The following is a 12362-nucleotide window of genomic DNA, read 5'->3' on the forward strand; positions in this document are numbered from 1 at the left end:
TTGTTCTCCCATCATTTATTTATTGCATTTATATAGCGCTTTTCATAGAAAAGTATCAAACAGCACTGTACAGTACATTGCAAAACGCATTTACATTTACACAACACATTTGTATAAAGGTCAGCAGGCATGTCAACATATTAAACAGCATATTTAAATAACAATATATTCAAAAATAATGTTAAAAAGCAGCAATTTAAAAGTTACATTAAACCCACTAAGATAAGAAAGCTGTTTTATTTCAGTCTTAACTTAAACTGCAACAGTCCCAGCTTCCCTGACGAAAGAAGGGAGTGCATTCCATAATATAGGGGCTCTGCATGAAGAAGCCCTTCCTCCCTTGTTCATTTTGTTGACCCTAGGATTAACTAGAAGCCTCGCATCCTGTGATCTAAGAGTGCGAGGTGGATGATACGTGGTCAGTAACTCCTGCAAATAACTAGGTGCTAATCCATCTAGGGCTTTACAGGTTAACAGCAAAATCTTAAACTCAATTCTATACTGCACAGGAAGCCAGTGTAAGGAAGCTAAAACAGGTGTAATATGTTCACTTTTCCTGGTTTTAGTCAGAATTCTAGCAGCGGTATTCTAAACGAGCTGTAAGTGAGGCAGCACACCTTTTGGGATACTGTACCAGAGAGAAGTGCATTACAGTAATCAATTCTAAATTAAACAAAGGCATGCATTAGTCTCTCGGCATCAGATACGGAAATAATTGGTCTAAGTATTTCACAAATGGTACCTTTGTAACTTCCCAAATATAAGTCTCAAATGATAGATCAGGATCAAAGATCCATCCATACATCATCATTAACCGCTTACTCCTTTACAGGGTCGCGGTGAGCCGGAGCCTAACCCGGCATACACAGGGCTCAAGGCGAGACTACACCCTGGACGGGACGCCAGTCAGGATCAAAGATGACCCCCACATTTTTCATTTCTAATTTAAGATTTAATGAAGGATTACTAGGGTCGAGCTCATGTAATTCCACATTTTTTAGTTGGTTCTGTGAGCCCACTAGCATAACAAAGCATCACAAAGGCACACACACATTTTCAAATCAATCCAACAAGTTGTAAGAATCACAAGCTTTCGTTGAAACACATATCCATACAAGAAGTTTTACTGAAACAGTCGCAAACAAAAGTATTGGCACCCTACACTTAATAGAAGATAACATGTGAAATACAAGCATTTAGTGAACATTAGCTACTAATTTATGACAAAGACCAAAATACACCACTTCTGTTAGTTTAATGATAGCATATCACTGTGAATGGAAAATGTGAAGTACTATCCACATTGCGCACCAAACTCGTCCAGTACCATCAGTGTTTATTAGTCTGCCACTGTACTGTTTTAATACTTCATGTATGGATGTGTTTCAACAAAACCGATTGACTTGAAAATATGTATGCGCCTTCGTAATGGTGGGAGAACAAAAATGGTGGGAGAATTGTTATTATAAAGCGTTCCCTTTAAACTTCCAGTCTCTAGCTATTGATAGCTATCATGCTCCCTTGCAAGTGCATCGGTGCTGTATGGTTTGCTGTGTTAGGGAAAAACAAGTCGTACTTATCAAGTAGTTGCATTAACGATTTTACTTGATACCAGTTGTGCACCACTGTAATTCCCCTCACTAGATGGCATCACAGCTCCTACTAGTGCTGAGGTTTAACAACTTTCTTGGTCCTACCAAACTAGGCACCCTGACTGAGGACCCACTGCTTTGTTAGGTGTGTGATTTGAGAGATATTTCTGTATGTACTGCAGCCCCCGAAACCATTTCCAGGCCCCCAGTTTGGATACCCCACTTTAAGAGACTTGGCGATTAAAGTGTGCCAGGGACACAAAGTTTTTACACCTGGTAAAAGCGCAGTTGCAAGGCGTGTCGTACAGCGCAGGTTCATGTCCTGGCTGTGTGAAGTAGGCTAGTCTTCGCTGGGGACTCTGAAGGGAGCGTCACATTGGCTCTGGCGCTCCCGTGGGTTAGGGAAGCAAAATCGGCAGGGGCTTTCTCCTCATCGCAATACAGTGAACCCTGCTGGCCAGGCGTCCAGTGAGCTGCAGGGCTGTCCTCCAGAGGTCGGTAGCTCGGAGACATCCGCTCTCGAGTTCCTGGGTGAAAGAGAAAGCTGGCTTGGTCGTGGGATCGGAGGATGCCCACCGAACTGTCAGGACTTCAGAGCTGTGTGGGGAAACAATTCCAAACTGGGAGAAAATCAGGGGTAAAATAATAATTGGACACACTAAATACATTTTCTTTTTTTTTGTTAAATTGAGAATCTAAGACTGCATTTAATCACGTTTGCTATTTCTGTACACTTAAGTTCAACAAGGAAAATATGCACATTCATGATCTAAACAACAACCAATCTCTCAGTAGTGAATCTATTGATTGTGTCAGCAAATACGCCTCAGGCACATAAAAACCTTCACTAATCTGAAATGGAGCACAATGAAGCAGAGTACACTGCACTTAATGTCTGTCCCTGGTGTTGAAGATTAAGAGTTGAATTGCCTAGACTCGAGCACACATTTTGCTCAAAGTTGCTTCAGTTCCAGTTTGAAAACACGGTTTGAAATCTTCCATGATGATTCCAACTGTTTGCAAAAAATCATAATATTCAGATGCTCCTTCCAAAGGTGCCTACACAGACTTTGGTCCCAGTTTTAGCTCAGGAACTCTCTCTGGCTACTTCCAAGGTCCAGAGATTGGTCATACAGGAATGAAAGTCTCTAAAACAACGTCACTTCCGGAAGAACTTGAGGTAAACGACTGCTCCCAAGATGGCCAGCTCCATGATGATGATGACAGACAGCAGGAGCTTGTTTGTCATGAGTCTGGGGGGAGAACACAGTGAGCGTGCATTACAATCCAAGAACTCAACTCAAGGGGAGGGGGAGGCAGTCTGGCTACTGAGAAAAGTGTTAGACAACCCCCTGATATGGAACATCTAATGCAAGGTACCATGTACTGCTGATCAGAATTCACAATGGAAGCAGATATAAAAGGATAGAGCTGTAGCACTGAGCATAACAATCTTACAGCACCCTATACTATATAATTAACTAAGAACAAAAACACCTTAATGTGATGTCATTTCCACCCGATACAAACTATCAGATGCAAATATATATATATACGACCTCATCGGGGTTATTAGACATTTTTTTTTATGTTCTGCTTGGAGTTGTCTTGCGAATGATCCCGTCACAATGCAGAACACACCTTAACCGAGGCTGCTCTGAACAAGATCCGCTGTGTACTTCTGAAATGTAAATAAATTGGATGATTTTATCATTTTATTTAACGTCTGCAATGTATTTATTAGGTTTTTTTTTTTTTTTTTTTTTTTTTTAAATAGTTAATAGTTTAACACAATGAGGCTACCCTGGAGAATAATTTCAACTAGTCTTGCTTTTATATTAAGGGATGATAACTAAATAAACATGGTCTATGGGTAGATTTGTACACAGCTGTTGTTTTTTTTATTATAGTTTTACATAAGATTTATAATTGAGTGGTTAAAGCTGTGGATTAACATACCCTAAACACAATACAGTACATTCCTTTCTTAAAGTAAGATAGCTTTCATTTCTATTCATACAGTTTCATACAATATTAATAAATAAAGAAATAAACTCATCACATGGTTGATCATTATATTTGAAAGCATAGGCCTGCAATATATTTCTTACCGCATTAACATTTTTTCTTTGTTTTTTTTATTTCCAAAGTAGCCTATTTGACACACATGGTGCTACCTGGAGAATAATTCAAACTAGTCTCACTTTGACATGAAGGGATGGTCGGATGTTCTGGTATTGGATCTTCTTCAGATCTGCTTCGGGTAAAGTGAATCTTCTGCATCGCGATGGGGTCGTTCGCAAGACAAAAGATTTTGGGGTTCTAAAAATGTCAACCCGATTCCGATGGGGTCGTATTTTGGCTTGGGGTCCTAACATTATATATTAGAAATGTAATATTGTGAATCCGGGGGGTGTGATATGAATGGTGCAATATGACCATATTGAAGCTCTATCGGTTGCTTTTCACATCAGCTTTACATTTATATTGGGCTGTTTGCCATCACACCGCCTGCTGAAAAGGACAATGGTATGTTTTGCACCTTGTAGCTTATATAGGCAGCAGTGTGGAGTAGTGGTTAGGGCTCTGGTTCAATCCCAGGTGGGGGACACTGCTGCTGTACCCTGTACTTTACCTAGATTGCTCCAGTAAAAAACAACTATAAATGGGTAATTGTATGTAAAAATAATGTGTAAAAAATAATGTAATTATATGTAAAAATATCTTGTAACAATTGTAAGTCGCCCTGGATAAGGGCGTCTGTTAGAAATAAATAAATAAATAAATATTAATAAAGGCATCTGTCAAATAAATAAATACGTAAATAATAATAATAATAATAATAATAATAATAATAATAATAGGATTGTTTTTGTGTTAAAACAGCACTCACCTTTAATGTATTTATTTTGAGCCAACTGAAAGATTAATATGGTAAGCACAGAAGCTGGGTGTTGATCAGAGAAATATGTATTGCTAACCTGGATATATCTGCCATCACTGCATTAAGTGGTGAAACCTGACAGGTAACAGGCTTCACCAAGTGAGCTCATAACAAATACTGCAGGAGGCGAGGGATTTATTACAGTATTTAGTGAGCTGAAATACCAAGAAGTGCGAGACGAGAGGCAGCGGATTACCTCCTGGACATGGAGCGCAGGATCCTTCGGCTTCGACTGAGGTTTTCACCGGTGTGTATGAGCTGTGAACAAACAAGAGCAAAAAGCACAGCTGAGACAGCAGCAGCACACACAGAGAGAAGAGCAGCCAGGAACTGCAGCAGCAGGAAAATTCAGGGTATGCAGGTTATCCAAGGACAAAGCTTTGAAGCCATGCCACCCTGAACACCCTAGTTGGTTACTGTAACCCGACTCAATTGTTGGGTAGGTCTTCTGACATCCAAAAATAGACAGGGAGGTGATGCAATACAATAATAATGGAATTGCTGGACATGTATCGTGGTCTTAAAGTGATCTATTTCTTTATATCTCTAGAATTGAGATCTACATTTTCCAAACATGAATGTTCTTGCTATATCCTACAAAGTGTGCTCTGTAACACCAATGTTGTTTCTGCTGAGATCATTATTTGTCATGCTTACTAACTATTCAGGGCTGAGAAAGCTCCTCCGAGCTGATTTTGAGAGCCAGGGAGGCACTGAAGCGCACTGGTGAAGCGTATGCAACACTAATGTGCGAGGAGTCTTTTCAGAAGCAGTGGTTGAATAGTTTTTTGCATGACAAATGGTGATCAAAGTAGAAGCAGCAATAGAGAACTATGCAGAACAAGAATAATTGGATATTAAATAGGTAAAAAACAAAATATTAAGAAAATGTAGATAGCGCACCCTAAAAAAATTCTTGAAGTGACTGTTGCTAACAAAATAATCAGTCCATGAATTTTCCATACCATGCCATCCATTCACTAATTAGGTCTACAATTCAAGTTTCAGTAAAATTGCACTTTTATTTAAAACATGCTACCTGGTACTACACTAAGTTACAGCTTTGCAAGCCTCTGGCACTTCCTGGGTGACACCTTCAGTGCTTATTTCCAACAGGCTGCTTCCCCTAATGCAAGATGCTTTGAACCAAAATACATGACCCAGGAAGTGTAAGTGTAACAGATTTCCTGGAAGACAAAGTAAACTGACTGAGAACGTTACCTAGTATAGTACTACCATATGTCATGTTTTAAAATGAAATGATAAAATGTGTTTCTTTCCAAACTGCACATTTGAGCCCTGTATAGTGAATGTAAGTATTTGAATGAAACGGCCCTGCTTGTGTCCTCACTCTGTCTCGGGTGCGGTCCAGCTGCTCCCTCTGCTCTCCCAGCTCCTCGATGATGTCCGTGCCGATCTGGTCGGTCTCGGCTGCTATCCGATGTGAGCGCTCTATACTCTGCGTGGCTCGGCTCAGGGACTCTGTGCCCTGGAGGATCAGGGCTCTCTGGGACTGCAGCTGTGTCTGAAACACAAACAAGAGTGCGGTTTAGGAAGGGGGATCACAGTCCTGCAGCACACAAAATCATTCCAGTATGTACTTCCATCCCTTCACAGATTTCACATTGTCCATTAAAGATGCAAACATCATGGTAAATGTGCATTTATTCTTTTGTATATACTTAAGGGCTATTCACACTATAGTGTTTATTCGCAGCATTTTCTACGCTCAACGTTTCGCTTCTATATTTGTATTCAGACTTGCGTGTCAAATATCACAGGCAAGATGGGGGAACGTCCGATTATAGCAGTGCAGAACATCTTGTTCTTTATGATAAGCAGCACAAGAAATATCTCGATAAAGAATACAAACTTATGGAAAAATAAATTATGGAAAAATATGAGGAAAACAGAAAATAAGCACTATTGCTATATTCAAATAAAGACACTGTTTTGACTACAGGTTTTCATTAAATGTCCAGGTGTAGCTTCTAGAAAGTGCATGCCATGAGATACCAAGGCCCATTAGTAAATATAGACTAAACTACAAAACAAAATCATGTATCTGATTATATCCAGCAGCATACACAGGCAAGTGGTATTGTATTTACAGCTAATTAAACTGTCTAAAACGGTTTTATGTCAATCATATATGTTAGTATATATGTATTTTTTCCCCCCAATAATGTAAAACACTATCTGTGTTGTCTGACGTTACATCTGCATTGACAATATCATCTACCTGCGTTTAATGTATTGTTTATTAAAACTAATACAAGGTTGTCCTGGAAGAAAACTTGCTTCCTTCTGCTCTGACAATGTTCCCCAACTCTGAGGATTGGTTTTTCCAGCAGGACAATGCTCCATGCCACACAGCCAGGTCAATCAAGGTGTGGATGGAGGACCACCAGATCAAGACCCTGTCATGGCCAGCCCAATCTCCAGACCTGAACCCCATTGAAAACCTCTGGAATGTGATCAAGAGGAAGATAGATGGTCACAAGCCATCAAACAAAGCCGAGCTGCTTGAATTTTTGCGCCAGGAGTGGCATAAAGTCACCCAACATCAATGTGAAAGACTGGTGGAGAGCATGCCAAGACGCATGAAAGCTGTGCTTGAAAATCAGGGTTATTCCACCAAATATTTGATTTCTGAACTCTTCCTAAGTTAAAACATTAGTATTGTGTTGTTTAAAAATGAATATGAACTTATTTTCTTTGCATTATTCAAGGTCTGACAACACTGCATCTTTTTTGTTATTTTGACCAGTTGTCATTTTCTGCAAATAAATGCTCTAAATGACAATATTTTTATTTGGAATTTGGGAGAAATGTTGTCAGTAGTTTATAGAATAAAACAAAAATTTTCATTTTACCCAAACACATACCTATAAATAGTAAAACCAGAGAAACTGATAATTTTGCAGTGGTCTCTTAATTTTTTCCAGAGCTGTATATAGTAAACTCGACAGTACTTGCACACTTCACTGGTACCTTCTTTCCTTTGCTGTCTTTCTCAACAAAATCCTTATGGTCACAGGCACGTTCTTCTGGGGTTTTTGTTGTGTGTTTTAAATTCCACGAGCGTGTAAAATACAATCGAACTGTAATATAGCTTTAAATCTCACGAGCAAGAACAACCCTCCATTTCTAATTGTAATCTCGTTTTAAATCTCGCAAGCGTTTTTACAATCCTCCAATAAAAATATAGGAATGTGCTGCCACTCAGTAGTTGGGGCGGGTTTAAAGTATTCAGATCGAATCAATGAGAGATACAAGTCAGGAAGGAGGGGCATTGCCCAACTGTACTGGGAAAGGTATTTTTATTTTTGTTTGTAGATTATTCTATTTATTTTTTTCATGGGGAAAGGGGTGAAGTCAACGTGAACTGAGTCACCATTTCCAGTGTTTTTCCGGTGCTTATTAGACATACACAGATTTCATTTATTTTTTGTATCAGGATGTTTTATCTGAACCCCTATATACACTGTACTGCTTCATTAAAATATGGAAACCTTTATTGGGTGCCATATCTGTACCAACTAATTACATTACAAAATGATTTGCGTCAAATATTTTGTATCAGATAGAAGATTATCTATACTGTTTAATTATTTGTAATTGACTATACATTATATCTAGACGATCATATAGGGTTTTGTATGACACAAGCTCACATCCACTCCACGAGTGGTCACAGTGGCCAGGAAACCCATTCATGACACTTACAAAGAACCATATACTAGATTTTTTATAATATGTACTTAGAGAACAATGAAACACTACAGCTAATTACAATATGCCAGCTCTGATCTAGAGTGCAGTAATAAAATCAGTGTGTATCTTACAGCACCTTACTCTGTATTATAAACAGTATATATATAGTTAAATAAGAATAATTAGACAGCATAGATGGTCTTCCATATGATAGAAAGTATTTTCAGATAGCTGTACCAAAAGGCTCTACTATGGATTATATTTATGTAACTACAATAAACATAACGAAAAGGTCCCAATTCTATTGCAAGTTAACGCTAGCACTGTTGTTTTATCCATAACTATTAAACCCTCAGTATTGCTGAATTTAGAAATACTAAAAGTGTGATTGGTCTAGACTAGTGGTTTCTCCTGGAAGTCTTGTTGTTGAGCTGTAGTTTCTTTGGCAATGCTGCTCGCCCGTCCCTTACACTGTGCTCGTTCTCGGCAGTGTAGGCTCCATACTTGGACTCCCCCCGAGCCCCGAACCCCAGGCCCAGGTCAGTGCTCTTCATATCCCTCTGCAGCTTGCCCAGGTCCCTCCTGTATATGCGCATCGTAGTGGACATCGGGTTACGGAAGGAGGATGGGGCCAAGAGCAACTCTTCATCCATTCCTTTGAGCTGAGGAAAAGAAACAGCCTGTCAGTGACCCTGAGGAGCACCTGATATTAATCACATAGGCAGCTGATTTCATTCACAGCAACTCCTCATGGGATTTAAAAAACAACATTTTATTAGAGAGTAAAAATTGTTGACATAGCATGTCCGAAAGCATTCTGGACATTCTTGGGGGCTCGGCCTTGCCGAAATTTTGGTTGACCAGTCCGACTGCCAACCCCCAAGGTTGAGGAGGTACGCTCAATAGTACTGCACAGAGAGGTAGGGCTACATTTACCTGGCTTGAATACTATTGTTACCTGCCGCTGATTGAAGATTGGCAAGAATGAGGGAGTTACGCCTTGGCGCTCAACTCAAAACTTCATTTAGAAATGCCTGAATATGTTTAAAAACAAACAAACATATAACTGGTATGTGGAGGTGGCAGCTTGTTTCTTGTAAACAGGATGACTATAGTGGAAAGATAGCTCAATGCTGCCACCGTGTGTGAAGTGCTGGGATTGCAACATGATTCACTGGGTATGGATGGAATAAAGAGCAGGAATGCCCTGGCCCTTGAGGAGCGGAATTGTACACCCCTGCTCTCCCCCGATTTATTTTGTTATGCAAGTGGTAAGGGGGTGTGCTGTGTGGAGGTTTAACTGTTTACCAGAAACTCACATGCACCTAAAAACTGTTACCAGACAATACCCATAATCAGACATCTTCAAATCTCAGTGAAAATTCAAAAAAGCTGCATGGCTTAGCCCGTTTCCTAAAACAGTGGAAAATGTAATCATAAATATGTTAACGTGAAAGTCACTTTACAGCAGGCCTGCTAATTAAACATGCTATATCTATGAATTTCAATGTATCTGATTTTGATGCGTTTGCAGCTTGTAGGTCATATTGCAGGTATTTCCAGTCTGCTAAAGCCCTCTTCTAACTGAGCGCTGATTGGCAACCCTACAGAGCTCTCTCACTGACACTTTGTTGCTTTTATACAAAACATCAGTAAAAAGGTCAAATCAAAATCCACCAGAATATTTGCTTTTAAGTAAAATCTGTGTACAACAGGAATCTTTTTTTAAGATACAAAAGGTCCAATTCAGTTCCACTTAATAGCATTCCCCAAAAATAGCATTGTCACTTACCACTTCCTCTGCTTCTCCGCTTTTTTCATCAAACTCTCTGACGACTCTCTTCTTTTCCTCTGCAAAATAAAAGACAAGTCACATCAAAATGAACAGAAAGCTTAAACTAAGTTCTTCTCTGCCAAGCAATGATGTCACTGCAGTGTGATGTCATTTCATTCTAAACACCTTGGTGCAGTGACATCACTGTTTGGTATGACCACATGTACATAAAGAGGATATGCAATGCAATGTAGATCTAAAACACTAGGAACCCTAAAAAAAATGATGTGCTAACAGGGGCAGCAGTGTGGAGTAGTGGTTAGGGCTCTGGACTCTTGACCGGAGGGTCGTGGGTTCAATCCCAGGTGGGGGACATTGTTGCTGTACCCTTGAGCAAGGTACTTTACCTAGATTGCTCCAGTAAAAACCCAACTGTATAAATGGGTAATGTATGTAAAAATAATGTGATATCTTGTAACGAATGTTATAGAAATGTTACAGAAAATAGAACTGACTCGACATAATGTACTGGCATTTTGTTCTCCTATAACCTTGCATGCCTTGCTAAAGATAAGGAACCGCAAGATGCCTACACTGCAGCTGCGGCTTTGAGAAAAAAGGATGAGCCAGATGTGTCTTTTTGCACGTATACCCAAACCTCCCATCCTTTTTATCTGCTTGCTTAGTTTTATGCCAAGTATGCATAGTTATAAGTTTTCTCTTATATGCTAATACCTGGGGTCATGAAACTGGGTTTATATCACCTTATGCCTTACATTGCACTGCCCTGTACTCACCTTTATCAAGAGATTATGAATTTGAGAGAGAGTGGTTAGCACAACCTCCATCTAACAAAACAATTATGTGCAGCGCCTTGTATATAGGTTTACGCTTTTGTGTTGCAGCCATTAAACTAAATAGCGATCAGTTTTTATTTTACCACACAACTGACTCTGTGCCACATATAAGCATAGCAAAAACCGATGATGTAGAGTGGAAAGATACTGGCGTCTGGCTTAAGTCTGTGTTGCAGGTGACTGACTGGCAAAGTGAAGACGGGTTCAAATTCTCCCCCAGTGCTCGCGCTGTTTGCGCTCCTTTCTTTTGGGTCATGCCTGTCCAACGGGGAATCCATGGGGCAGAGAACCGAGATGCGCCCCCTGAGGAAGCACTGGGAGGCACGTTTTCACCCTTGCTGATCGGCCTCCCCGATTCTCTATGGGCAAAAGATAAGTATGATATTGGCCTTATGAAAGGGGCAGAGCCCCTAACAGTCACACCAAAAAGCACACACCGGCCTAGCCGTGCCCAGTATCCTCTCAGCAAGGAAGCACAGGAAGGCATTGCTCCTGTGCATGCATCTTTGGTCTCTAGAGGAGCTATCGTGCCCTGCCCAGACTCGCCTTGCAACACCCCGATTCTCCCGGTCCGCAAAGCCTCGGGAGAATGGCGATTTGTCCAGACCTCAGGTTAGTAAATGACGCGATACATGCAAGGGCCCCTATTGTGCCAAACCCAGTTACTGTTTTGTCAGCTGTTCCCCCTGGTGGAAGCAAACTCATACAGTATGTGGATGATTTGCTTTTGTGTTCTGAAACTCAGCACGCATGCGAAACTGATGCAAGAGCTCTTTTAGAGTACCTAGCTTGTAATGGCCATCAGGTATAAAAAAAAAAAAAAAGCTGCAGCTCGTGTCACCATCTGTAAAATACTTGGGACACGATATCACACCGGAAGGCAGGAAATTGGGCCTGGAGCATGTCACTGCAATTCTGACACTGCCCCAGCCTGCCACAAAAAAAAAAAAGAAAACACATGATGACATTGCTAGGTATGGCTGGCTACTGTAGAGCTTGGATTCCAGATTACGCTGCAGTAACTCAGCCCCTAGCTGACTTGATACATGGCCATAAGATGACTATGAAAGACACAATTGACTGGACTCCTGACGGACTAACTGCCCTCAAAAAACTTAAACAACTCTTGTCCTCTCCGCCCTGTCTTGGGTTACCCGATCACTCTAAACCTTTTAACCTGTTTGTTTGTAAAAAGGGAGGATTCATGTCGGCAGTACTGACACAAGAGCATGGGGGAAAACAACGTCCTGTGGCTTTTTACTCTAAGCGCCTTGATAACGTAGCCCGAGGGCTAGTCTGTTGCTTGAGAGCGGTGGCCGCCGCCACTGAAGCTGTGCTGGCTAGTGCTGACCTAGTTGCAATGTGCCCTCTAACTGTACATGTTCCTCATGCAGTACATGCTCTCATTTCACAGGCCAAGACAGCACATCTGACTCCAGCTCGTCTATTACATTACCAGAATGTATTAATGACCATGT

At 40.6% G+C, this 12362-nt stretch overlaps 1 protein-coding gene across 2 annotated transcripts in view; it reads right to left on the reverse strand.

The window, feature by feature from the left end:
- Positions 1-12362, reverse strand: part of LOC117419580 (vesicle transport through interaction with t-SNAREs homolog 1B-like) — a 16716-nt gene continuing 4354 nt past the window's right edge. The window contains exons 2-6 of one of the 2 annotated variants that reach the window (XM_034032468.3): positions 10046-10104; positions 8724-8915; positions 5888-6061; positions 4701-4794; positions 1-2845 (exon numbers count right to left, since the gene is read on the reverse strand). In XM_034032468.3, the coding sequence (XP_033888359.1) occupies positions 4729-4794; positions 5888-6061; positions 8724-8915; positions 10046-10104 (491 nt within the window). In that variant the 3' untranslated portion in view covers positions 1-2845; positions 4701-4728. The remainder of the gene's footprint in view (positions 2846-4700; positions 4795-5887; positions 6062-8723; positions 8916-10045; positions 10105-12362) is intronic. The other variant, XM_034032459.3, reaches the window with a different exon arrangement.

This window comes from Acipenser ruthenus, chromosome 18, assembly GCF_902713425.1.
Source record: "Acipenser ruthenus chromosome 18, fAciRut3.2 maternal haplotype, whole genome shotgun sequence".
In the NCBI taxonomy this organism is placed as follows: Eukaryota; Metazoa; Chordata; class Actinopteri; order Acipenseriformes; family Acipenseridae; genus Acipenser; species Acipenser ruthenus.